Source organism: Callionymus lyra, chromosome 4, assembly GCF_982586985.1.
Source record: "Callionymus lyra chromosome 4, fCalLyr1.hap1.1, whole genome shotgun sequence".
In the NCBI taxonomy this organism is placed as follows: domain Eukaryota; kingdom Metazoa; phylum Chordata; class Actinopteri; order Syngnathiformes; family Callionymidae; genus Callionymus; species Callionymus lyra.
Window position 1 is genome coordinate 36,645,997 of NC_141821.1, and position 26,004 is coordinate 36,672,000.

At 38.8% G+C, this 26,004-nt stretch overlaps 1 protein-coding gene across 2 annotated transcripts; it reads left to right on the forward strand.

Annotated features, from left to right (window-relative positions):
- Positions 1 to 3,060: 3,060 nt before the first annotated feature.
- LOC148082829 (actin-binding protein WASF3) lies at positions 3,061 to 24,418 on the forward strand. Of its 2 annotated transcripts, XM_087790089.1 has the most exons (12): positions 3,061 to 3,365; positions 12,633 to 12,771; positions 12,951 to 13,085; positions 17,485 to 17,638; positions 17,709 to 17,826; positions 18,794 to 18,862; positions 19,393 to 19,437; positions 20,460 to 20,593; positions 20,787 to 21,074; positions 21,145 to 21,560; positions 21,649 to 21,838; positions 22,927 to 24,418. In XM_087790089.1, the coding sequence occupies exons 2-11, from the start codon at positions 12,639 to 12,641 to the stop codon at positions 21,804 to 21,806; spliced, it is 1,650 nt and encodes a 549-aa protein (XP_087646215.1). In that variant the 5' UTR covers positions 3,061 to 3,365; positions 12,633 to 12,638; the 3' UTR covers positions 21,807 to 21,838; positions 22,927 to 24,418. The 2 variants fall into 2 exon arrangements, with proteins under 2 accessions (XP_087646215.1, XP_087646216.1); XM_087790090.1 differs by lacking the exon at positions 18,794 to 18,862.
- Positions 24,419 to 26,004: the final 1,586 nt, after the last annotated feature.

Consider the following 26,004-nt stretch of genomic DNA (forward strand, 5'->3'; position numbering starts at 1 on the left):
TTCAATGATATATACTTTATATTACTTGTAAAAAACCAAAACGATGTAGTCAATTTCTAGAAAACAGCCCTATCTATCTCCAACTCATCTGCATTTTTGATGAGCATTTTAAAAATAAAAATGGAGAAAAAACTGGTGTCCAGTTACCCCAAGATCGAATCTCGTTGTTTTAGTATTTCCTCTCCCAACATGACAGCAGTGACTCATATGAATGTAAAAATATTATTTCAGTCATAATCCACAAGCCAGATCAGAAGTCTAGAATGTGACATCTAGAGAAGAGGAAGTATTTTCAAATGTATGCACCTCTGTATAATTGATGCCCTTTTTTGTATGCTACAGACACACATGCCGACCATTTCTCTCCACCAGGAGAACTTTTATGAGCTAACGTTGGCAGAACCAAAATGAAGTTTGCACATAGATACTCACCTGCATGTTTGGAGTCCACTGAGGTCCACTCTGCCTTTATTTTATTTTTATTTTGTGTTCTTGTTTTGTAATACATATCCAGCAAAAGGTGCAAGATGGAAGGGAAGAGTAATCAACACAATACGCACAGCACTCTGCATGCAACCACAGCTGTGGGTTAAGTCTATTTTCAAAATATGCTGGAATATATATGAAAGTGTAAACTCAGAAAGGATCACAGTCAATAAATCAGGTGAGCAAACAAAGAGCTAAGCCAGGACGGCCAATCAAATTGCAATATAATAACTGTATGTTCCATGTGTACTGGTGTGTGGTTCAGCTCTGGCTCAAATTGCTGTCTGAGATTGACTTCTCTGTGTTCTATTGATTATGTCTGGTACTATGGATTGGCTCAAGAAGTTCCCTGCCTCATCATCACGACACATTAGAGCAATCAAACTGAAAAATGATCCAGACAGATTTCAAGTAGTAATTCGATCCAGGTCTTGTGTACAGAGAAGTAGTTGGAGCTGTTTATTGACAGAACAATTTATCTTTTCCCCACTGGAGCTATTTTTTAAATCATTGATGAACATCTTGCTGGATGTTTCCCTTATTAATAGAAACCATCATATATATATATATATATGAAACCATCATATATACTGTATATATATATATATATATATATATATATATATATGATGGTTTCATATATATATATATACTGTATAGATGATGGTTTCATATATATATATATATATATATGAAACCATCATATATACTGTATATATATATATATATATATATATATATATATATATATATATATATATATATATATATATATATATATATATGATGGTTTCATATATATATATTTATATGATGGATTCTATTAATAAGGAAAACATCCAGCAAGATGTTTATCAATGATTTAAAAAATAGCTCCAGTGGGGAAAAGATAAATTGTTCTGTCAATAAACAGCTCCAACTACTTACATGCGCCTATATATATATGCACTAAATGCTAAGGACAGATTATTAACAACGACAATAAATAATCAAATTTTAGATGAAGTTGTCCAGACAGAGAAGAGTCATCATACCTTTAACAAATAGCTCTGATAATAATCTGTACTTCAATTTCCATGATATTTACGCAGTCAATGATGCTTATTTGCTTTGTCTCCTCGTCAGCTCAGTTTCACTTCTCTTGCTCTCGTACGACTCAGCGATGTTTTTATTCTACTTTTATGTTGTGTAACCATTTTCACAGTTACACAGTGGCTGTTTTTTGTATGATTTTTATTGTGAATGTTTGTCTTTAAAACATGTTTTTCATTTCTTACAATTCTTAGGGCATAATCCACATGTGTGTCTTCTGTGATACAGCTATTTATTTATTAAAAGATTATTATGATGTTTTCTTTGTGTTTTTGTATTGGATTTATTTTAAGAATGTTGTGATGTTTGATCATAGTCCAGGAGTTTCCTTCCACCTTAACTTGTGACGAGAATAATACACTGAAAAAAGGGAAAAGTTTGAATAAATTCATTAAAAAATGTAAATATATTAAAGTTGTGTTTTGGAAATACTTGTATTAGGTTAGTTGAGTATAGTACAATCAATTAAGAAAGACTAGTAATTATTATAGATCAAATAACATAATAAAAATATTTGCAAAACTAAACATAATATTCAATGAACACTCCTTTTTTAAACCTTTTGTTTTATCATCTTATTGAACCTTTTGCATGACGTTATATTTGCTCCTTGCTAAATTATTAGCTTGTTTTGAGTTTTTTCCCTCCATTTTATCTGTTTGCATCAGTTTGGGTTGTCAGCAACCAACTGACAACATGTAGCAAAGAAAACTTTTCCTTTATTATTGTACGTTTCTTTACTTGCCTGGTGTGCGATGAATATACAATGATAATGACGCTTTTTTTTCCTTTTTGTTTATCAACTTTTATCAGCACCATGGACAGTGAATCGTCATTACGTCACAGGTCTGGTTTGTAACGCAACAATACCGCCTAGTGGTTATACACGTGTAGACACAGGGGATGATGAGTTAATCCACAAATGTTAATCTGTCTGGTAAAGGATCTAAACCTGGTGTCGACAGACGGTTCATAATAAAGAATGTGTAATCACTGATATATAAAGACGTTTTTTATTAATTATTCTAAAATGTTTGCTTTACTCGCTGCCACCATGTCGCCTAATATATAATGAAATACATAAATAAAATGTTATTTATGACACTATTATATTCGCTCGAATGTTGAGCCAGCTGGTGGGGCTGCTGCACTCGGCTGACATCGGCAAGTTCCGCTACGCATGCGCAAATACATCGGGCTGGGTACTACATAGATCTGTCACAGTCGTCAAGTTATGGGAATACGACCGGAACAAACGTTTCACACGTCATACAGTGGTTGTTTAACTATCAGATTACTTTATATGCTTTTTTATTATTTGACTCAACTGACGTCATTTAGTTTGCTTTCATCTCATTCTGCATTAATGTAGGGGGTTTGAGTTTGATTAATAGCATTTATGTAGTTTTATTTTGTAAGTAAGAGAGGTTTGTGAGTAAGACCGGAAGCAGCAGCGGATGCCTTCGTCTAACTTGACGCTGTCAGGTCGACGGCCGCTGCCTTGGAAACCGTCGAGCTCCAGTCAGACCAGCAGCCTGCTCGCGTACAGGGACCCAGATCTGCTCACTTCAAAGGCTTCCGCTCTTCACCTCCTCTTCCTCCTCCTCCTCCTCCTCCTCATCCTCCTCCTCTCCAGCTCGCACCATCCGCCCCTGCGTCCATCCTGACACCCATCCTTGCCGCCGCGAGCAGCGAAACATGGAGGGTTTGAAGTGAGTGGAGGTGTCGAAGGAGCCATTTAGATCTCGACAGACGAAGAAGAAGAAGGTCGGGAGGAGCCGCAGCAGGTGAGCTTCTCACACGCAACATTCACGCGCCACATCCATGTCAGATAGACGCCTGTTTCCCCTCCATGGTTACTCTCCTGCGGAGGGTCAGGTGCTTCTCCTGCAACAAAATGTCACCGTTGGTGTCGCAGAAAGTGTCAGGTGTCGACAGATGCGCTTCAGGCGCGACATTTTGTGCTCGATAACACGTCGATGAATAACCAGAACAGTCCTCGGCGTGGACTGGTGCTGCTGAACGGCCTAAAGATGGAAGACAGAGGCCAGTAGTGGTGATGTCACCGTTTCATTTTGTGAATCGCCGTCGTTTCATTAGCAGCGTGAGGACCGTGAACGCAACACATGACGCCGACATCTGTTTTTATTTTCTTAAACTCCGAGGTGCATGTTTGCACAGCTTGTTTAATGTCACACTGCAACTAACTCTTGACTGGCAGTCAAGAAGTGGGCCTGCTGAGAGTTCCTTCTATTTACAGGTGAGCACACCTCTGACTGTGCGGCTCAAGGGGGCTAATCTAACATTTATTACAAACAAACAATATCTATATTCTTCTTTACGTCACATTTTTTTAAATTGGTTGAACGTTTCAACACTCACTGGCTACTTTATACTAGTTATTTAGTAGCAAAATGGTTGCAAGTGAGTTGCATTATACTTTGAATATGAATTACTACGTTATTAAAGTTTTAAAATCTAACTTTGAATATGAATCTCTAACATCAATTTTCAAAAGGATCAAAATCAGACTTTAAATTTGAAAACCCATTGAATTTCAAATGTTTTTTTTATTTATTACACTGTTTATTTCCATTGTTTTACATTTAATATTTTAATTGCATTTTTTTTACAATGTTTTGCACTGTATTTTTTTTACACTGAGTTTATACATGCATTAGAAAAAAAAAAAATAACAGTGCTACAGTGAAATGGTTTTTCCAAATTTGATTTTGATGTTTTAAAAATTCAGTGTTAGAAATTCAGATCCAAAGTCTGATGTCACACATTCTCTTCCATGTACTGAAGTCTCACTGACGCTATGGTCCAGGTTTCAAACATAAGTCTCTTGTTAGTCCAATTAAGTCTCAGGCTATTTGATTTATCTGTATTTCCTCCATTAAAAAAAAAAAGGATATTTGAAACTCATGACTCCGGGACCAAATCCAGCCCGCCCAGTAAATTTATGTAGTCCTCTGAATGGTTTGCTCAGAATCAAGGTAGAATGTTAATACCTTGTCCTATCAAGATGCCAGTGATTTTTCCTCAGTAGGTTTGATGAAGTAAAAACACAGAGATTGTTAAGATGTGTTGATCCTTCAATACCACAATAAATACAATGTAATTAACCCATACATCCTGTTACAAAGAAATATTGGTAAATATAGACTTTGTTCGGCCAGACGGCTGAAGGATTTAAGCCGCTTGTGTGATTGTGTTCGACATCCTTGGCTTACATGATCAATTCAAGTTGTGAGATTCAACTTTTTGATTATGAATGTATATTAAAATCTATAAGTTGGTTGGAATATTAGTTTTAAAATAGCACATTTCTTTTTCTTTATAGAAAACTACTTTACTTCACATAATCATACAAATTGTTGAAGACAGAAGAGTAATTTATCCATGCTGTTGTTGTTGTGCACTGAATGTCACAATAGACACTCGCGGCAACATAAATGGATCGGCACACACATGCACACATAATAGCACATCTTTTTAAGTCTAGCTGAGTATATGTGTTTTTTACAGCTAAGTTGAAATGAAAATGTATGAACAATTCTGGAAAAAAAAATGATCATGATTTTTATGATTTATGTAGAAACGTTTTGAGCAAGAAATCAACCCTGAGCTCATCATTTAGAATGTAGATGTAAATGTTGCAGTGCATTATTGGTTTTTCGGTTTAAGTGGAGGGAGATATTTCATAAAGGCTGGACATTAACAATAGACATTAGGAACCAGGTATACGTCTTGAGTATGGCATGTTTGTTTTGAATACATTCCATGTCCTACCAATATGACAGTAGGAATTAACACATTTTTGTGGTTTAGTATTATGGACTGTATGTTCTGCTTTGATATTCTTGAGCAGGCTGGAGGTCTTTTGGATGTTTCTTCTCGTCTGAGATTAAAACCTGATTTAATATGTGTTGTTTACTCTTTCATGTATTTCTTTTTTTGTGGATTCAAATTGAATTTTTGTAATTTTTCTCGAATATTATTGTTTTAGTTATTTATTGTACATCTGATGCAAATAAAATACTTTACAACCAAACCTATATGAATAAAAATCAGCTTGCATTGGACAAAGATGGCATACCTTGGTCAGACTGCAGTCATGAGAACGTGAACATCAAATGGAAGGCCGTAGAATAGCAGGGGGCCAAGGGGTTGTTTAAAACCTCTGATCTATAGTAGGCTATAGCAGCTGCTCTATAATTGTCCACGCTGGGATCGATAAACCATGTCTCTGTTCCCTCATTAGTACTCCCTCAGCAACATTAACACCCTCTCCGTTACACCATCTTCAACACCACAACATTTCCCACCTCAGATCAGCAACTCCAGGTGTCATTCCATCCATCCAGCATGGTTGTTTTGGTAGCTTAGCTTCACCTGTCATGTACCTACCGGTACTCTACATCATGGTCTCTTAAACACAAGTTGCTGCCGGTGATTATGAAGATGTTTATTTGTTTATGTTACTGTACATGGAAGCATCTCCAGTACATCAGTTCGCTTGTGAATGTTTTTTGTTGGGATGAGGACATATTTGATTAGAACAAGCTGAAATACTGTCTCTGTTATTAAGACCAAAGCATCAGAAAGACACATTTATTTTGAGAAAAACATGCAGATGGTTTGGATCTAGTATAACATATATCTTTGGATAAATTGTTAATAGATGGTGTTTTTTACTAGCCGTCATTTAGAGATTCTTGTTCTTCTTTTTCTGTGTACGTTCTACATGTGTTAATGTATGTTTATATTATTGCTTTGCCTTTAGGTGGTCTCACTCGACATTTCTACATTTATTTGTATATATTCAATATTAAATCAGTCTACCAAATCAGTCATCCCAGGTCTCGGGACTGGTACTAGCCTGGGAGGCATTTGTTACTGGGCCAGACAGAATGAAAAAAATGAAGAAAATTATTTTGCTTTTGACTGTCTAACCATCATTTTAAACTGTTCCTCTGTTCCAAAAAGGTTGTGGTGCCTGGTCTAAATGGTTGTCCCAACTCCGTTGCACTTTGAAGTGCACAAAACAAATTAAGGTCAACATGGAATTATTAGCATTCCTCACATGAGTTCATGTCCTATTCTCTAAATGAATCTAATGAGGAGCTGCCAAACCCAAAGAACACATCTTCATCATCGTGTCCTGGTTTGTGTTGCTAAGAGATTGATATCTGCCGGTTGTTTTTGTGCCAATGCAGGAGATGATTGGGATTCTAGGGATGAAGGTTGTGTTTTTCAGTGTTTCTCAGACTCTCACTATTGCTGCAGACAGTGATGTACTCCCAGCATCCAGACTCCATAAGACCCATGCTCTCTCCCAGCTTCATTACAGATCACTTGAATGTATCTTTAGTTTTCAGCGTTTTTTGCTGGTTTCTCTTAGAGCAGGTGTTGCTGGTGCTGTATGTGACGCTCTTCACAGTACACTTGAGACAGAGCAATGTGGCCACTCAGGGATGTTCTTCACCTCCATTCATAGTCTGTGTGAGTGTATTGAATGGACTGATGCTTAGAAACACTATTAGTGCTCGTCAATGTGAAGACACGACCAAGTTCCCCCCATTCCAACACTAGCTACTGTCCTTGTGTTCTTTTTATATTTATGGAGATTTGAGCACATTTTTATGATATTTTAATTCGATTTTCAATTTAATCATTAAATCTAGTTTATGAATGTGAGGTCTGGTGATCCTCTTCTTGCATTATATAGTGGAAATGTTTTATACTCATACTTACTGCATTCACTAAATATATGATTTCCCCTCCAATTAGATTATTTTAAATTGTTTAAGGAAAACTCAATCATCTTCTTTCTTTTAACAAGTACTGATACAAAGAAACAAAATTGTGTACATAAATGCAGCCCATGTGTGGCCGAAGCTTTCTTCATCCTGGCCAGCCACTGTTCGATAGTATTTCATTATTAAACAAATTATAATGCTGCTGGTGCATCTTTTTAAAAATGTCGCTCTTACATATAGTTTTTACCAATCTCTTTTGTGTTTTCTTCAAGTCTCTTTAGCGGCTCTTGAGATGAACGTCCAGAACCTTTTGTACTTCTACTGAAGGATATTTCCTTCATCGCGCAGGAGTCTATTGGAAAACTGGTGACTCAGCAGTTAGTTTTGTTTTTATTTCATTCATTGCCGTGGTGATCGATGAGGTTCACTGCTCACCCACGGGTGTTGTTAGCATGGAGGTGATGCCGGCGGTTTTGTAGATGTGCATACTGTGAATTGTAAATTATTTAGCAATGTTATTCTTTACAGAAAGATAATTCCTCAGGCCTGTTTCTCTTTCTATTTGTTTCATTGCTGAGCTTGAGTTTATCCTTTATAAAAAACACTTCATCATCACACTTTTGACCAAACAACAAACGTAAAAAATGAAGAAAAACAGGATGAAATGCAGCTTTATTAAGAACATAACAGGCCCAACTAGATTTAATTAGATATTTGAAATGTTTTAAATATAACTTTGTCATTGTCAAATACATTAGCATGTCAAAAATAAACAGTTTGTGTAATTGAATTCAACTTTATTGAAAGAGTTAAACAATGAGAACGTAATCTCAAGACACTTTTCAGTTTAAAAAACAATTTAAAAGAGAAGAGAAAAACAGGTCCAAGTTAATCACAATAAACTACTGTGTAAAGTGTGTTTTTTTACAGGTAAAAAATCACATGCAGAACCAGGCTGGGAGGAAGGAGAGAGACAGGGGGGTGGAGGGAGAGGGGGAGTTGTGAGAGGAGACAAAAGAGAACAGTGTAGAGCAGAGCAGCAGGGTCCAGAGAGGACCATGAGACCATGTCCAACACATCTCAAACACTTCCTGGATCCAACTGAATCTGGGCCAGTGTGACACAAACATTCACTGATGTTACCCCCCCCCCCTCCTCCTTCTGCGTAGACCTCAGCACTGGTGCTGGTGTGTCCACCTAGCCTCACCAGCAGACCCAGTTTGAGTGTTTGTGTGGTCACACAGCTTTACCGGATGACTTGTTGCAATCGTGCTGAGGCCGGCACATTTAATTGTGAGAGACAGGCCGGCTAAAGGGGCGCGCGGGAATTCTCACAACACACACATGCACGACCCAACGCTGAATGAATGCAGTTCACAGAATCTCAGCGCTCCCACGCTGACTAGTGTAGCAGCCACATTAGTCAAATGAGCACATTTCAAGTACTGATTTGGTTTTCCTTTTTGGTCCTTTATTACATTTATTGAAAACATGCCCACTTGTCACTGTCAGCACTGCTATGTAGGGGTGTAAGAAAATATAGCTATATTGCATGGTTTTATTTTCAGGAAACTTTATTAATATTCAACAGCACTTTTTCTTTCAAATCATATTAATTTTACTCATTGTTAGTTTTTTTATGCTGCAATTAAACAATAACCCCCTGCCAGATTCCAGCAATGACTGTGGACAAGAGGATACAGTCGACTCCAACAATGGTTGAATCTGATGTCTATTTTTGTTTCAAATAAAATAAAGCCAGTTTTCATGTGGCCTCTAAATTCTACAACACCTGAGTCAAGTATTTGGACAATACTACAAAATAAATATTTGTACCTACAGTGTCATATGCCATCGAATCACCAGATTCTTGCCGATACACACCAATACTGCTATGTACATGATCGTGCTCCTGTGAAAATTAAAGACATCTACTTTGAAATACTATTAGCTTCACTTTTGTCTCCCTCTGGTCCTGAAACCACTGTAATCCAGCCAAAAATGCTAACACTGAAACCATGGCAACACCACTGAACCGGCTACAGGCCATCCTGTTCAGAAAACAGAGATACATTTATTTTAGAGGCAGACTCTGAAAATCTTCTGTCTAGTGCGTTTTGCATAATTTGTTTTGAGAGCTGCTATGAGAGTTTAAAGGAAATTAGGAATTGAAGGTTATTATGAAACTGCAGTGGAAGTTTAAGATGATGAAATGATGCACGTCTGCCTTGGGACTTTTATATGGATGTAAGCCAAAAATGTTCATAATGATAAAACATGAAAATGTTGTGTATCTAGATACGTTTAATTTAGCTTCAACAAGAACAAAATGTTTATATGAAATAAGTGCTCATTGAATGAATTGTATGTCCTCCTGGTCCACATTGAACCAATAGTATGTTTTTTATGCATAATTCACTTTTGTTTTACCATGTTGACTGTAACTAATGACTATTTAAATAATCGCCTAGTCACTGACTACGAAAACGAAGTCGACTAAGCGGATATTTTGTTAATATTGCTAATGATAATCAACATAAGGATGAGTACTTCTCTCATTTTAAAGGGATTTTTTTTATTTAAGGACAATTTTTCAAAATAAATCAAATAAAGATTAAGCATCTTGTGTGTTTCAGGTTTAAAATTGACTGGTTATGTTTTATCTTGTTTTGCTGAACTAAAATGTTAACTAAAAAATGTATTTGTTGACACAATTCAAGCAGTTACTTTCATTTATCTCCACAGACTGAGGCTTAACTCACTGCCACAGTTGTGTGTTTCAGCAGGACAGACAGAGCAGTAATAGCATTAGTGTTGTTGCGTCTCCGGCTGGACTGAGTCGCTCGCTTCTGTAATTAAAACCAGGTTGAATGTTGAGCCTTTGGATTTGATCATCATAAGTAGTAAGACCAAAATGCCAAGAGTGTTTGAAAGGAGCAGTTCTTGAGAAACATTTCTCTTCTGGGATCACTGTGTGTTTTTGTCTGTAATTATTTAAACATCGCTCAATAAATGTCCCTTGATTCCTCGTCTTGAGGATGGGAGTCCAGCTGCTTCACACTTCAGGGAACACTTTGTGCTCTTTGTGGTTATTATTAAATAAGGGATTTAAAAACAAATTTGAGGTTTCGATCAATTATTTGTTGTGATTAATCAAATTTCAACACTTCCCCGAATACCTAAATCTGATATCACCAAAATCCCTGAAGAATTTGAAATCTTCCGTTTAAAGCAATAAGGGGAGAGATCAGTGTTTTGTATGCAATTCAATGAAAGTTGTAGTCGATACTCCGAGAGACGACAATATTGATCGAGAGTAGCTTTTTAGCTTTAAGATGCTTTTAGGATCAAGTCAGTCTGCTACTTTTTCCCTTTCTTGTTAAACATTATCAGCAATTTGAGTATTGCTAGTTCTTTTTAAAAAGCTCTCAACTGTCGACAGCAACTCAGATGCACGTAGTCCTGGGTTTTATACTTTGATTCTTTTGCAGCACCGACCAAAATGCTTCAGTAGTTGTGGCACCCACCCACGCATTTGTATGAAGAATGGCTAATAAATAAACGACAAAGGCAGTTAAAATCAAAATAAGTTGTCACTCCTAAGCAAGTGTTCTTTTTCTCTGGAAATTATTTTTTATTTTCTGTAAGAAACCAGCTAAACTAACGCAATTTTAACTGGAGATGTCAAAAGGACTTCTGAAAGTATTTAATGAGATGTGTGCCATGAGTGACCCTTATCAGTCCAAATGTATCACAATGGTGGCTCCTCACCTGACCTGAATGTGCATGTGTGAGGAGAGAAAGAGCCGGAGGGTTAAAGTCGTGTGGTTGTGTGTGTGTGTGTGTGTGTGTGTGTGTGTGTGTGTGTGTGTGTGTGTGTGTGTGTGTGTGTGTGTGTGTGTGTGTGTGTGTGTGCGTGTGCGTGTGCGTGTGCGTGTGCGTGCGCGTGCGCGTGCGCGTGCGCGTGCGCGTGTGTGTGTGTGTGTTTGTGTGTTTGTGTGTGTGTCAAAGACAATGACGATTTCACGCAACCAACCAGACATAATCAGGTTAAATATCTGTAGCCAACATCAGCGTATGCAAACTTAAAGATGGGAAGCTTCGGGGAAGCCTGCAAAAGAAAGTGAGCCCCACTGTTTTATTGAAGAAGTGGCAGAGAGGGCCAACTACACAGGCTGGGAGGGTCAGAGGATGTGAAAAGTTTGTGTATTATTCAAGAGCATCTGGCACGGCTCAATACTGCAGCATTAAGAACTGCTGGAGCAACACACACATGTCTGGAAGACAAATGAGCTGAGATTGTCGTGACATCAGACAATGACTCATTAGAGGGAGTTTCTGGAGTTGTTTGAGCAAGTATTGAATACATGACATTCATACCTCTGTCGCCTGGTCAGAGCGGAGCCCTGAGCCACTGGATCAAAGCTGTCCAATGTGTGGATCATAATCAGTGTTTTAATTTTATCCAATGAATTATCCAAAGAGATATCATTGAATCTTTGTTTGATTTATTCAGCTGTATTCGTTAAAGAATGAAAAAATATATATTAAAACTTGGTTTAATCATTTTCAAAGAGAAAACATTTTTCCATATCAATTTTTTTTTTTTTTTTGTGATATTCATAACTGTAACGTCCAATTTGATGTGAATAAAAAAAAACTTAAACGAACAAATAAAGTCTCAAAACTAAATAAGAATGTACACACTCACAACAGGTTAAATCTAAAATGTTGTGGTAAAATTAACTCTAGTATAAAACCTCTCTTTAGATATTTAATAACTTAACGGTAACTTTCAATAAGTTTGTTGAGGGAAGTAGGTTCTAATTGTAATTTAATATATAATACTTATTGAGGAAGATTGTTTAATTTCCCAAAAATCTGCTAAACTACTGGAACGTGACCAGACATTTTTTTCAACCATTGTTCATCAGCTACCATAATTTTTGTCTATTCGCACACATCTAATTTATCAGCACAGATGAAAGAACTTCTGGCACACAAATAATTAATTTTCATTTTTTAAATGATTAAATTACTTTTTCAACATGTTTTTTTTGTTCTTAATTGATCAACTAAACGAATCGTAAGCAGATGTCAAACCAAATGTTATTTCTCCCTTACAAACAAAAGCTTCTGATAAACACCTGCTGTCCTCTTGAGTGATGTTAGCTTTGAGTGTTAATGTTTTGATGTTAGCAATATAAACTTTGTCTACTTGATCATTCGATCTTCTGGAACCAAATATGTTTCATTAGTAGTAAAATCAAGTGGTTTTGTCTTCATCAGGCCATCATGCCGTTGGTGAAGAGGAACATCGAGCCCAGGCATTTGTGCCGCGGGGCGTTGCCAGATGGAGTGACCAGTGAGCTGGAGTGTGTGACCAACAGCACTCTGGCAGCCATCATCAAGCAGCTCGGTGGTCTGAGTGAGTATATGTTGCACTTTTACCACCAATCTTACAGACCTAAGCCTGGGTCTCATTGTTTCATCAAGCTTACTTTTTTCTTTCAGAACCTCTTGCATAAATTAAGGAACAATAGGAACTCAAATAGTTATAGTTAGCTAAATGAACTTACTGACCCCAGGCTCGTGTTTTCCTCTCAGGTCGACATGCGGAGGACATTTTCGGCGAGCTCTTCAACGAAGCCAACAGCTTCTACCTGAGGATGAGCAGCCTGCAGGAGAGAGTGGATCAGCTTGCCGTCAAAGTCACTCAGCTGGACTCTACTGTGGAAGAAGGTAGAGCTTTCCTTTCATCGTTCCTTCTCTCAGACATTATCAGTCAAGTGCTGATCATAATGTGGAGACCTTTTCCAAGGTGTCCTTAGCGCATAGATTAAATATGTAAGTGTGTTTCTACATTGCTGTGTGTATGTGAGTCAGGGGGCTTTTCCCCTTTAACTACCTTGCAGCAGTTTTAGCCACACCGTTGGTTTATTTATGAGACATCTCCGTGGCTCAGTTATCCCGCTGACTGTGTAAATTATGAGACTTGTCTGCTTCCATCGTGTTAAGTGTGTCTGATTCAAAGCAAACCAGTCACATGTTCACCCCTGACTTCACACAAGCATGTGTGTCCCACACTTGACCTTCACTTTTTGTGGCACACAATTCTTGAAGGCTGTTGCACAACATTTGCTTGTGTGGATTCTAGCATGTGTGTAGCGCAAAATATCAGCATCTGTTGTCATGGAAACCAGTTAAAATATTTGTATTATTAAAAGACAAATAAATAAAATGTAAAAAGCAAGAATAATCAGGTGTTTTTAAAGGACAAAATCTGGATTCTTTACACTGACATGCCTCATTTTTTTCATGTTAATAGCAATCTATTTGTTATAGTTATTTTGTAAACAAAAGCTATGTTTTATTACAGTAAGCTGTTGTTTGTTAGCTGATGTATCTTCTGACCTCTTCATGTGGTTTAAAAGTTGAATCAATCTTCTTGTCATGTCTCAGACACAGAACAAAATATGTGATTTGATACATTTGTGGTTCCTCATTCACTCCGGTGCACAAGTCAGTTGTTTATGCTAATGTGTCCTTATTTTATCTCGGTTCAGTATGATGAAAGACGTGATCATTTTTATGTAGGGCACAATGGGTTAATTATTAATATCTGGTTATTTTGGGAGATTCATCATCAGGAGAAAACTGGTTCAGCTGTGTAGGACTCATAGTGACATTTCTACTTTATTAAAAAAAACATTTCACAAAATCCTTTCACAACATTTTGACTGCAGTGCATTTCTTTCTCCCTCCCTCATGTCTTCTCAAGTCATCTCGCCTCTTCCTCTCCTCCTCTTCATCCCCTTCTCTGATACTGCCGAGTCATTCTGCAGCACTGAGACCTAAATAAAGAAGCACAGATGAAAAGCTCAGCAATCCTCTGCCTTTTCATTCATTTATGCATCTTTCCCCCCAGTCTGCTCAACATTAACACTCCCCTGCTCTTCGTCATCGACCTCTCATTTACAGAAGAGTCAATCTTTTACCTTAAAGATCGTTTCTACATTGAGGAATGAAATAGTTAATATAATCCTGATAGACAGTTTATAGATGAAATTGATGATTTTAAACAATGAGATTTATTAAAGTTAATCAACAAAAGTGCAGAAGTAAATATTGAACTAAAAAAGAAAATACACACAATATAGAAAGTCATTAACACTGACAAATGACATTTGGTTAATATCTAAATGTCTGTGTTCTGGTTCTGGATGGTGGATATAATAAGTGCATATCTGACCAATGGGACGTGACATGTAAGATTGAATGAATGGTTTCACACGTGAAGAGGAGGTTTCTTGATGGACTCTGTGTATGATAAAAGTCAGGAGGTTTCTTTGAAGACGTCTGTGAATGAGTGTTCATTAGCCAGAGGTTTTTCTCTGGAAGAACGCAGGAACAAAAGCTCAGTGAGCAGTGATCAAAGATGAAGCAGACTGGATTGAAAGATAGCCCCCGAGACAAACACCAAATATAAAAAAGTATCTTCAGTTTTTGATTTTAAACTTTCTTCTCAGTGTCAGTTTGTGGAGTTACATTAAATATCAATACAGCTTTGCCACATGAATCCTGCCACAGATTAGGTAAGATCTGATTTGAGCAGCTTCACTGTTAGCATTCAAACCCTTAAGCAAAGTTAAGCCAACATTTATCCTTTTAGCAGATGCTTTTTCCAAAGTGAAATTCAACTGTTTTTGCCCATGAAGTCACACAATCACACACAGATGAGAGCAGCCTGAAACGTCAATGGAATTTAGCATTTAAATGTTTAGATAGTGTTTTCTTGTAGTTCGATAAAAAATAGAGATGGTTTGCTAAAGATCAAGTATAATTGTGATTCATAATCTTGAATACAATTTTTGTCTCAAGAAAAAAAGGGAAAGGACTAGATGAAATCATCATTTGTTCAGGAAGATTTTCTCATTGAAGTAAGGCTGGATATTGAGCTTCAGTTCTTTTGTAGCACTGAGAAATGCCCCTCAGAGGCTCCTGAGATCTAAAAGATGGCCCAAACGTTGAAGGTTTGACAAGTTATTATTTGAGCTACACAGCTCCAGTTTGGTTTGGTTTATGAGCCATATTCCTGCCATTGTAGCACCAATAATAAGGGAGTAGTTAGCGCCCTGTTTTTGGCCTTTCAATTAAATTGTATTTTATTTAAAGTGTCTTATCATAACAAAGTTATCTCAATACATTTTACAGTTTAAATAAAACTATATTGGAGAAAAGAAAAACAGATCCCAGCAACTCAACAATGAGTGAATCACAGCCTGGAAAAATAAGACTAAAAAGGAAAAATCATGCTCAGTCCAGATTTAGAGCAGATGATGGCGGTCAGTTTGATCCAGGGAAGAGCTCGGTGGGACACCTGTAGCACTCAAGTGACCTTTATAGATAATGATATAACTGCGTTTGCACCAGTATTGGCAATGATCGTTATTCTGCTCCAAAGATGGTTACGACGTTCGCCTGCCTGCCAGTAGTGCTTGAGGCATCTTGTAAAACAGTATATGCTGTACATCTATGACCGTGTTTATCTGTGTTTTGATTGGGAAACTGTAAGAAAATGCCACTGATCAAAAGTGTGGAATACCTACTGTGTAACTGCTCTGTTTGAGGTACTTCTGAATAACATCGTCATAATCAGAGGAACGGTCATGATCTCCTCTGTCAACAACACAAAACAAACCTCCACACCTTTGATCCAGGAATAATCATTGTTATTTGTGTAGCCTTTAATAGCAGAACCTGGCCCTGGTGGCACAGATGGTGTGAGTACAGGGGTCCACCGGCACGAGCTGCCAGTGTGCTGTGAACAGCCAGATAGCTTGTTTTATCTGAGCCTGATTTGACCCTGGATAGCCAGGACTGGGTATTAGACAAGAGCTGATGTAAGTATTTTTTAAAAATCGACATAGAATTGAAGGTAGTTAAAAAAGGAAGAATGAGGCTGTAAATATATTTGAGTGTCGTCAACATCCTAATACACACAACTAATAAACACAGAGCACAGTTCAGGCTGATGAGTAAATCAGTGGTGAAAACATATGTCCTGATGTCAGGGTTTAACCTCATTATGTATTCTGAGCTGTGTGTACGCGAGTATCATTAAGAGCCATCTGGTCGGTCTTGGGGCTCCCGAGTTACAAGTGGCGTTAAATCTCCTAAAGGATTGACACGAGTCTCTCCAGCATGTTGTTCGCTCTCACTTCCTCTGCGGTGAGATTAAACACAACTGAAAACACACAAAAACACACAATGCTTTTTAAGCCTCGGTGTTATTAGGATAAGTTAGCTGCCACGTTATCACACCACATTTAAGTCAACAACATTCCAGCTGAGATGTTTGTCAATTAATTAATCTGAAAATGTCACCTGCTTAAGTTTGTAATTTACACAGTTATACAATATAATTCATGCTGATAATGAAGTGATCTCTTCTCTCGCTGGGTTGTGAGCTAGATGCACCTTTTTAATACCCAGCATTTATTTCCCAGCATGCCTTTCTACAAAATCTATGACTCTACGGCTATATAAAGATATGTGCCACAAATCTCTGTGGGTGTTTAGGAGCTACACCACAGGTTATGTGTTATTTATATAACTGCTGTCAGGTGTTCAAGCAATGCAAAATCTTTGTCGTGACTTTTTTATTGATTTTTTTCATCTGCAGATTTCATACACATTTGCATAAATGTTTGGTTATTGAGCTTTGATTAGATTATTCAATCAAAAATTAACAATTTTACATTTCTGTATTTCAGAATTAATTGAAATATATGTAATTCCACTTGAGGTAGCATCCCTAGCGGATCCACCTGTAGTTTGGTAAATGTGAATTAAAGTCCAGTCTCATCCTTGTTTCAGATTAATCTGACATACAATATTTTAGTGAGTATTGCTTTGATTGTTTAAGCGCTTTTTGACCCTGGTCTGGAAAAGCGCTGTATAAATACTAATTACTTACTTACTTACAAACGAATCAGTCATTTCAACGCGACAAATGCAATACAAACAAATACTTGTCTACAAGAACAACAAAGCAAAAGTGCGTCAGAGCTTTTTATTAGATTTAATGGGGTCTTAAATATTGTGCTGGGCTTTACTTATCTGTGTCTTTGTACTTCAGTCTCTCTGCAGGACATCAATATGAGGAAGGCCTTCAAAAGCAGTACCATCCAGGACCAGCAGGTGGTGTCAAGGACGTCTGTCCCGAACCCAGTGGTGGAGATGTACCATCGCTGTGACAAGCCTCCTCCTCTGAACATCCTCAGCCCCTACAGGTGAGTGTCGGTGGTGCAGGTGGGTTTTTTCTTCCAAAACCAAACACTTTCCTCTGCATTCTTTATCCAGAGACGACAAGAAGGATGCCTTGAAGTTCTACACAGACCCCTCGTACTTCTTTAACCTATGGAAGGAGAAGATGCTTCAGGCCACTGAGGACAAGCGCAAAGAAAAGAGGCGACAAAAGGTGCGCTGGTGTGTTTGTGACGTGTTGGATGATCCAGAACATACTTTTGACTCTTGCATCAGTGTCGTGTGGATGATTGACAACTCATTCAGCTTTACTTTGCTGATCAGTTTCTTAATTTTCCAGCAACATCATTATTGTTTTTTATAGATGTTCAGTTTTGCTTCAGTCACCATTGAGCTTCTCTGTGTCGATGTCGATCATGCAGCAGGAGTCCAACCGTCAAGTTGTTTTTATCATAGTGGGAACAACGATGAGGGAGATAATGTGTGTGTTTTACTAAAACTTCCTGCTCACTCTTTTATTTGTCAAACTAAAGGTCCGCGGGTCAAATATTAAAATATATATACTGTATATATATATATATATATATATATATATATAAATATTTATATTTGGTAAAGCACAACAAACACAGATATATGCACTTTGACTGGTCCTTATGTGATGATAGGCCTGCTGTAGAACACAATATATTATAATATTGCGATACATCTATATAAATATGGATGTCTTACCTCCAATTGAGTTATCAAACTATCACCTGCAGTTTTTCATTATTTGTTGCTTCTTTGAACATTAGAAATTCATTTTGCTCAGGATTAAGCTTCTCACTGTTGCAGATTCTTTCAAATGTGTTTTCTTGTTCAGATTCTGTTGTAAATAAATGTGTTGCTCCTATTCTCTGACGGTAATCGAAGAGCGAAACTGGACGTCTCCTGCTGCATGTCCCTGGATTTGAATGTTTTTCTATGTTCCCTCCCTCTATCCTGAATAAAAGAAACTAGGCATGTATCAAAAGCGCAGGTTTGATTCCCAGAAGAGTCCATTGTCTGATGGAGGGATCCTCTGCTCAGAGGCTCTGCCAGTGCTTCCTTATACTAGATGTTGCACACCGCCCTCACCCCTCCTCCCCTCTTCTGCTCAGTCTAACGCTCCAGCTTGTCTCTCTCCCATGTTTCCGTAGGGCTGTCCGGCCCACCCTGACAGGCCCCACTCCAGACAGGCCCCACCCAGGAGCCCCCTGTCCATCTCTGTAAGACAACCCTGACCGCTGCCCTCACCCCTCCCTACTCCCACTACAATTCACCAGAACACACACCTACACCTGACAGTGTGAACAGACACACCATTGGATAAAAAAACAGAAAAAAGAGACACATGATGTTTGTGTGTTTATGTTGAGTTTGCTTGCCTCCCTCCTCACCCTCTTCCACCCAATGCGCTGTTGCTTTGGTGTTTGCAGTCCATTGTTGTGTTAGCATCCTTCTTTAGTGCTGACTAGACTAGTGTGTGTGTGTGTGTGTGTGTGTGTGTGTGTGTGTGTGTGTGTGTGTGTGTGTGTGTGTGTGTGTGTGTGTGTGTGTGTGTGTGTGTGTGTGTGTGTGTGTGTGTGTGTGTGTGTGTGTGTGCGTGTGTGTGTGGGGGGGGGGGTGTGAACTGCCCCCTGTGGTGAAGGATGGGGTTTCTCTCTTTCTCACTTTTAGCTCAACATGTTTAACTTACTGACAAATGTTCTCTCCACTCTTCTGTCAATCTCTTCCTCTGAACATCTCTCGCTTCCAGGAGCAGCAAAGGCAGGTGGAGGATCCCAGCAGGGAGGTGAAGAAGGTCAGTGACATCAACACACAAATATTCAATCCTTACGCTAGATTCATGATCAAATTGGTTCTCTTCACCAATGGATGGGTTCCTGTGAGTAGCTGATGAAGCGTCAACAAGAAATACCTTTATTTAATGTGGCTGTGAACATTGAATCACATTACTAATACAATTGCTTGGAGTTCACCTGCTTTGTGTTTATTCACATATTTTCAGAATTTGGTACATTTTAAATATCCAGAATATTTCTTTCACCAACTTCTAAATTAAAGTATATCTCTTTATCAGTAATGTTGTTTTTTAAGCATTAGGTTTTGTTTTAAAATATACACATTTAATCATTTCTGTTTTGAAAGCTTACTTTTTTATTTGTTTTATAATTGAAATTAATCATTTGTTTATGTAAAAGTTAAATTGTTCTTCTTGTTTTTTCATTGAAATAGTTTGTTTAATTGCTTATTTAAACAAAGTATGATATTCTAATTCCCATTATTTAAATATATAGTTTCTAAATTCAAGAAAATACTAAAAGAGTACCAAGCTTTTTGATGGAACGGCCAACTGTGGCACTATTATACCAACAGTTTTAATATTGCAAATTTGATCAAATAAATTTAATATTGATTTTGTATATTTTTATTTTGAATTATTGGAACTATAATATCAAACTCAATATGTTTAAAAACTTTCATTTAAAAACATTTTTCTAATTCTAAATGACAAAAACATTCACATTCACAACAAAACAAGTCAAACTTTTCCCATTTAGAAGATCAAGAAAAATGGGACAGAAAAGATGAGGATCCACTAGTTCACCGTCCGTGGATGTTTCATTCCTGAATTTAATAACAAGGAGATCTACAGACAAGACTTTGAGCATCAAGCCTGGTTATATAAATCATTGATGGTCCATGTTCTGAGGAGCTAAGAGATGATTATATAACAAGAGAATAGAATAAATGGGGGAAAAAAGATCTAAAATCCTGGTCAAGTCTTTTTTAGCTATTATTCGGGTGTCATAATGTTCTCAGGTGCGGAAAGCGAGAAACCGGCGTCAGGAGTGGAATGTTCTTGCCTACGACAAAGAGTTCAGACCCGACGCCCGGCTCACGCCCTCGCCCTACCACGGCATGTCCTCGGAAGGATCCCTGTCCCCAGACAGCAGGTACAAACTCGTGCTGGATGCATTTCTGAAAAGCCACCATGAGGTTAAGAACTGACGGTGTAAGGTAGGCTGACACTGCCCTCTTGTGGAGAAGAGCAGAAGCGCTTTGGATTAACAATGACGTCATTGTGCTTCTTCATAAACGTACATCCAACTTTATGACGTAAATATGATGTGTTTTTCTTGTGCTCAGGTCAATGGCGTCCGACTCGTACCCGGCCAGCCCCAACCACGCCCCCGGACAGGCCGTCATTGCAGGCCACCCCGCCGACCACCTCGGTGCCGCGGCCCAGACGCAGTCCCTGGACAGGGTTCTCAGGCCCAGCAACCAGGCTCAGGGTCCTGTGGGGGCAGCGGGCGCGGCGAGACACGCGGCCTCTCTGGGCAGACAGCCGTCTGGACACGGCATCCAAGCCGGCGGGGATCCCACGGTTAACGGGCCCAGGCAGCAGTCGGTGAAGGATTACCGGGGGGTCCACGGGTGGGTTCTGACCTCTTGTCTGATGGATGGATTCTTAACATTCTAATTGTGTCTTCATACGTCCCTGCAGGACTCAACCCTCCACCATCCCGGAGTACTACATCCCGCCTGCCCCCCCTCCGCCGCCCCCGACCATCCCTTCTGCTCAGACGGCGTTCGACGCTGCTGCAAACCCACCTGTCGGTGCAGCCTCCGCCGTCCCCCCGACCTCCGCCGCTCTCTCCCGCCCCTACTCTCCGTCTCCCCCTCCGCCGCCCGTCAACTACGTGCCCTCGCCCTCTCACCCTCCGTCAGGTGCGCCCCCTGCCGCCCCCCCGCCCCCTCCGCCCGGCGTCCCCGGGGGTCACTTTGCCCACCCGTCCCCTGCACACGCCGCGGTGGGTCAGTCGGCTGCGGACGGCGGCCCTCCGGCCAGGAAGGGCACCATGATAGGGATGATCCCCATGAGCGACGCCCGCTCGGACCTGCTGGCCGCCATACGCCGAGGTGTGAGCGCGAGTCCCTGTGCATGTGTGTGTTGGTGATGGCAGTGTGTTGGTGATGGCAGTGTGTGACGCCCGTCTCGCCCTCCCAGGGATCCAGCTGAGGAAGGTGCAGGAGCAGAGGGAGCAGGAGGCCAAGCGGGAGCCGGTGGGTAACGACGTGGCCACCATCCTGTCGCGCCGCATCGCCGTGGAGTACAGCGAGTCCGACGACGACTCCGAGCTGGACGAGAACGAGTGGTCCGACTGAGGAGACGCTCGAGAGACGGGCGACGCCACTCGGTGGGTGGTGAGGGGGCAGGGGAGATTGAGGGAGAGAACCTTTGTTGTTTGTATGTTTACTGAAGCTTCACCAACATGATCTCAACATTAGCACTTGTGCAGCAACACTGCACTAGAAACACCGCTGCGTCTGTGAGGAGATGTTAGAGCAGCGTCTCCCTCATGACTCGCTTCAGGAGACCCCGGGTGAGGAGTTTACGAAACACTGACATAGCACAAGAACAATTAGTGCAATCTTTGACTTCTCTGCCAAATCACTAATCATCAGGGAACTAAATATTTATCCTGAGAGGAAACTCATGTGTTTACAACAACCTTGTCATGGTAGCTACACTTCTGAGGAGCCATTATGACCACCACAGAAGATGTTAGGAGGAGGAGCAGCAGGGTTTTGACACTATATAGTTGAATGACGTGTCAGTAAAATGGCTTGTTCTGTGCAAAGTAGGAAGCGACTGAATCAAACATCTAACATCACATTCCGCCATTGTCTACTTGTTCAATGATGATTGACAGGTTCACTGGTCACCACAAAAGGTGCCAATGACTACCCTTGATGATGTCATCAATGCAGCGGCATCACTAGGGGTATAAGAAAATATCGGTACACTTAAATATCGCAATAATATAGTTTCGATATCCAACCAAAAATTATGTTTATTTGGGCTTTTAAATTATATTACATTTTTAATGGTTAATATATCAATACATTTTAGAAAATAAAATAAATTGATTTTTTAATACATATATAATTATTTTAATGACTAAAGCAACACAGTTAAAAAAAACAATGAAGTCCTGCAAGATCCCAGCGATGAGTGAGGACGAGAAGATACAGCTGCTTTTAAAACTGATGTTTGGACATGTGGTCTGTAAATTATTCAACACCACAGTCAAGTACTTGAGAATACTACAAATATATCCTTGTTCCTACAGTATCACAATATATCGTACCGTGCCCCTGTATTGTGATACGCATCATATCGCCAGATTCTTGCCAATGCACACTCCTAGTCATCACTGCTGGTGGTTATAATGGCCATAAGGGTCGATGAAGTCACATTTTGACCATGTGTGTTGTTTTCCAGCGATCAAGGGAAGTTTTGGGGTGTAACTGGGACACCACCCACTGAGATCCGTGAGCCAGCAACCGGCAACCTTTCTTCTGTTTTCTTAAACGCTAACATTTCAGCCAGTGACCGTGCTGTGATGTTTGGTCTTATATAAACGCTTTTCGCCATAACTTGGAACGCACTCACACAGCTTGTCGAACCCCCCCCCCCCACCCCCCTCAAGTGGGGTCAGAGTTCACATGCTCCTGCTGAACCAGGACCAGCTCTGTCTCCGAGTGAGCTCCGGAACTCTGCATACGTGACAGTTATTTAACTATACTCTCTTCTGGTTTAGGTTTGGCTCGGTGGGCTGTAGTGTTTTTATAACGTGATCTTATTTTAATTTTTTTGAAAATGTGCTGAAGTGCGTTGTTCACCTTTTTTTAGGATTTTCTACTTATAAGCTAGGAGTGAGACACAACCAGACTGAGAGCATTTTAAAATCAGCCTCTAATAGTTCCATTAATACAGTTTTTTTTATTGACTTTTAGCAAATCCAACAGTCATATTTCAACATATCCTTGTTTTATTATATAGCGTGTTTAACTATACAACATCATGTGCTAGTTTAAACTAAATACAAATCCCTCTGTGACAGATTAAAAAAAGAATTGAATAAAAGGGAAAAATGAGTTCTCATGGAATATGAACTTGATTTCAGCACTGTTTAGGGAATATCTTGATATAATTTGAAACAAGTTTGACCAGCTTGAGTCAATCATGGGTTTAGATATTTTCTGTGTGGATTTTTTATCACTCTTCTGTGCTCGAATAGATTTTCTTCCCACAGTCCTTAAACCTTTGTCGTCATCATTTTATTACTTCAAACTTCTGTTGCAGTCGACTTTCCTACACACTTCCGCTGAGCAACAGATGTAGTTGTCAACATCCAATAATATGCTGAACTCAACGAATATAAAACTTTTAGTTCTGTGTCTCAACTATTGAATAGAGTGATACTAAGAACTGATCATTTTTGTAAATATCCTCATAAATCCAGGCACAGCCTTCACTTATGGAATGGAAATTAAAAAAAAAAAGCTTTGCCATAGAAGGTGGGTTCATGGCATCTTCCTCAACGTCTATAAATGCAACTAAAACTATTACTTGGTTGTTTGTGTTTCGCTTTAAAAGCTGTGGAAACTTATCTGAGAATGTAACGTTTGACTGCAACACTTGAAATCTGTCAGATCTGCCAAAATACTGAAACCTTTTCTACAATCAACATTGAAGAATGCCTCTAATGTATCTCCCGCCACGATCCAGCTCATCATCTCGTATCTATGGCAACCAGCTTGTATTGATACTTTATTGTGTGATTCAGTCGTGAGACTTGTTGTATAGATTGTTGGTCAAGCAGCTTGTAAAGTTAATCATTTGGGGTGAAACAAAAGAAAACTGTGTGTTGCACACTGAAGCCAACTGTAAGCAAGTATGCATGTAACTATAGACAATAAATGGTGAACTTAAGTGTCCACGTCACTGTGTTTGGTTCTTCTTTTCTTCAATACATGCTGTTCTTTCTTCTGTTTACGGAGGTACATCAGAATATTGCAAGGTTTCATTTAACATTTCAAATGAGCAAAGTTTTTTTATTAAAACATTGATTTATTATTGATTTTTATGTTTTTAATAATTCAATGAAATGATTGTATATTGTAAAGTAGAATTTATTTTTATTTAGCAATTGAATTTGATAATTTCTACAAAGGTTGAGTTATTTTATTCAATACTTGACTTCAATCATTTATTAACTGAAGGTTAAGGCTGTTTTTTAAATAATGGAATACTATCATTTGTATTTTGAAAGGGTAAATTTGTATAATAGAATAATGAAATTCATAATGTAGGATTTTTTTTCTCCATCCTTGGCTGAAAGTTTTATCAAGTAGTTTTATTTTAAAATATTAAAGGCTACTAATGAAAATGCTAAAAAATGTAAAATAAATTAAAAGTTTAAGATTTGAAATGTTACATTTAAGTAAGTAAGTAAAGGTTATTTGTAAAGTGCCTTTCAAGACCTGTCACCCAAGTACTGACTCAACCCTGGAACCTTATCATCAGGAGCAATCACCAGTGTTTCAGTTTTGTCCACATTTAGCTGCAAAGTGTTTTCACTCAGCCATTGTTTGATTTCTAGCAAACAATTAACTAAGCTGTTCAGCCTCTGGGGCTCAGTTGGATCAAAAGAGCAGTAGAGCTGGATGTCATCAGCAAAAATGTGGTAATAAACATCAGGAAATCTCTGAATAATCTTACCCAGGGGAATCAAGTACAGCAAAAATAAAAATTACGACCCAAAAAAAACCTTGAGGGAATTCGGGGGATCCGCTGATTCAGACGTTATTTTATTGGCAGACACAATAAAAAGTTATGACGAGAATCACTGTAGCACAGACCCTGACAGTCCCACTTCATCCCTCAGTCTTCTCAGCAGGATCTGGTGATCAACTGTGTCAAAGGCTGAGGACAGATCCAAGAGAACCAGAAAATTGTATTTACCCGAATCAGCCGACATCATGATGTCACTGGACACTTTCAATAAAGCTGTCTCCGTAGAGTGATGTTTGCAGAAGCCAGACTGAAACTTCTCATGGATGTCGCTCTGATCCAGGAACAAAGACAGCTGCTCAGACACCACCTTCTCCAAGATCTTTGACAAGAATTGAAGCTTAGAAATAGGCCTGAAATTACTGAGGTCAGTCGGGTCTAAGCCTGGCTTTTTGAGCAAAGGCTCCACAATGGCATGTTTAAATGCATTAGGGAAAGGAAGAGGTCAAGTCTCTTGAAATATTAAACATTGCCAATAGATATAAGACTGAAGAAAATGGTTAATCGTTTCTGTTGAGGTTTTTTTTAATTATTGTAATATTACTGACATCAATATCTGCCATATTTTGTGTGTATATTATTATCACCTAATTTAATTAAAAAAAAACTTTCTAACCTGGAAGAATAGGTTTGAACTCCATTAGCAGCCATCTTGGAAATCTGTCAGACGGGGTAAGTAGTTTAATATAAAATATGTTGTTGTTTTTTCTTAATTTATTCAAT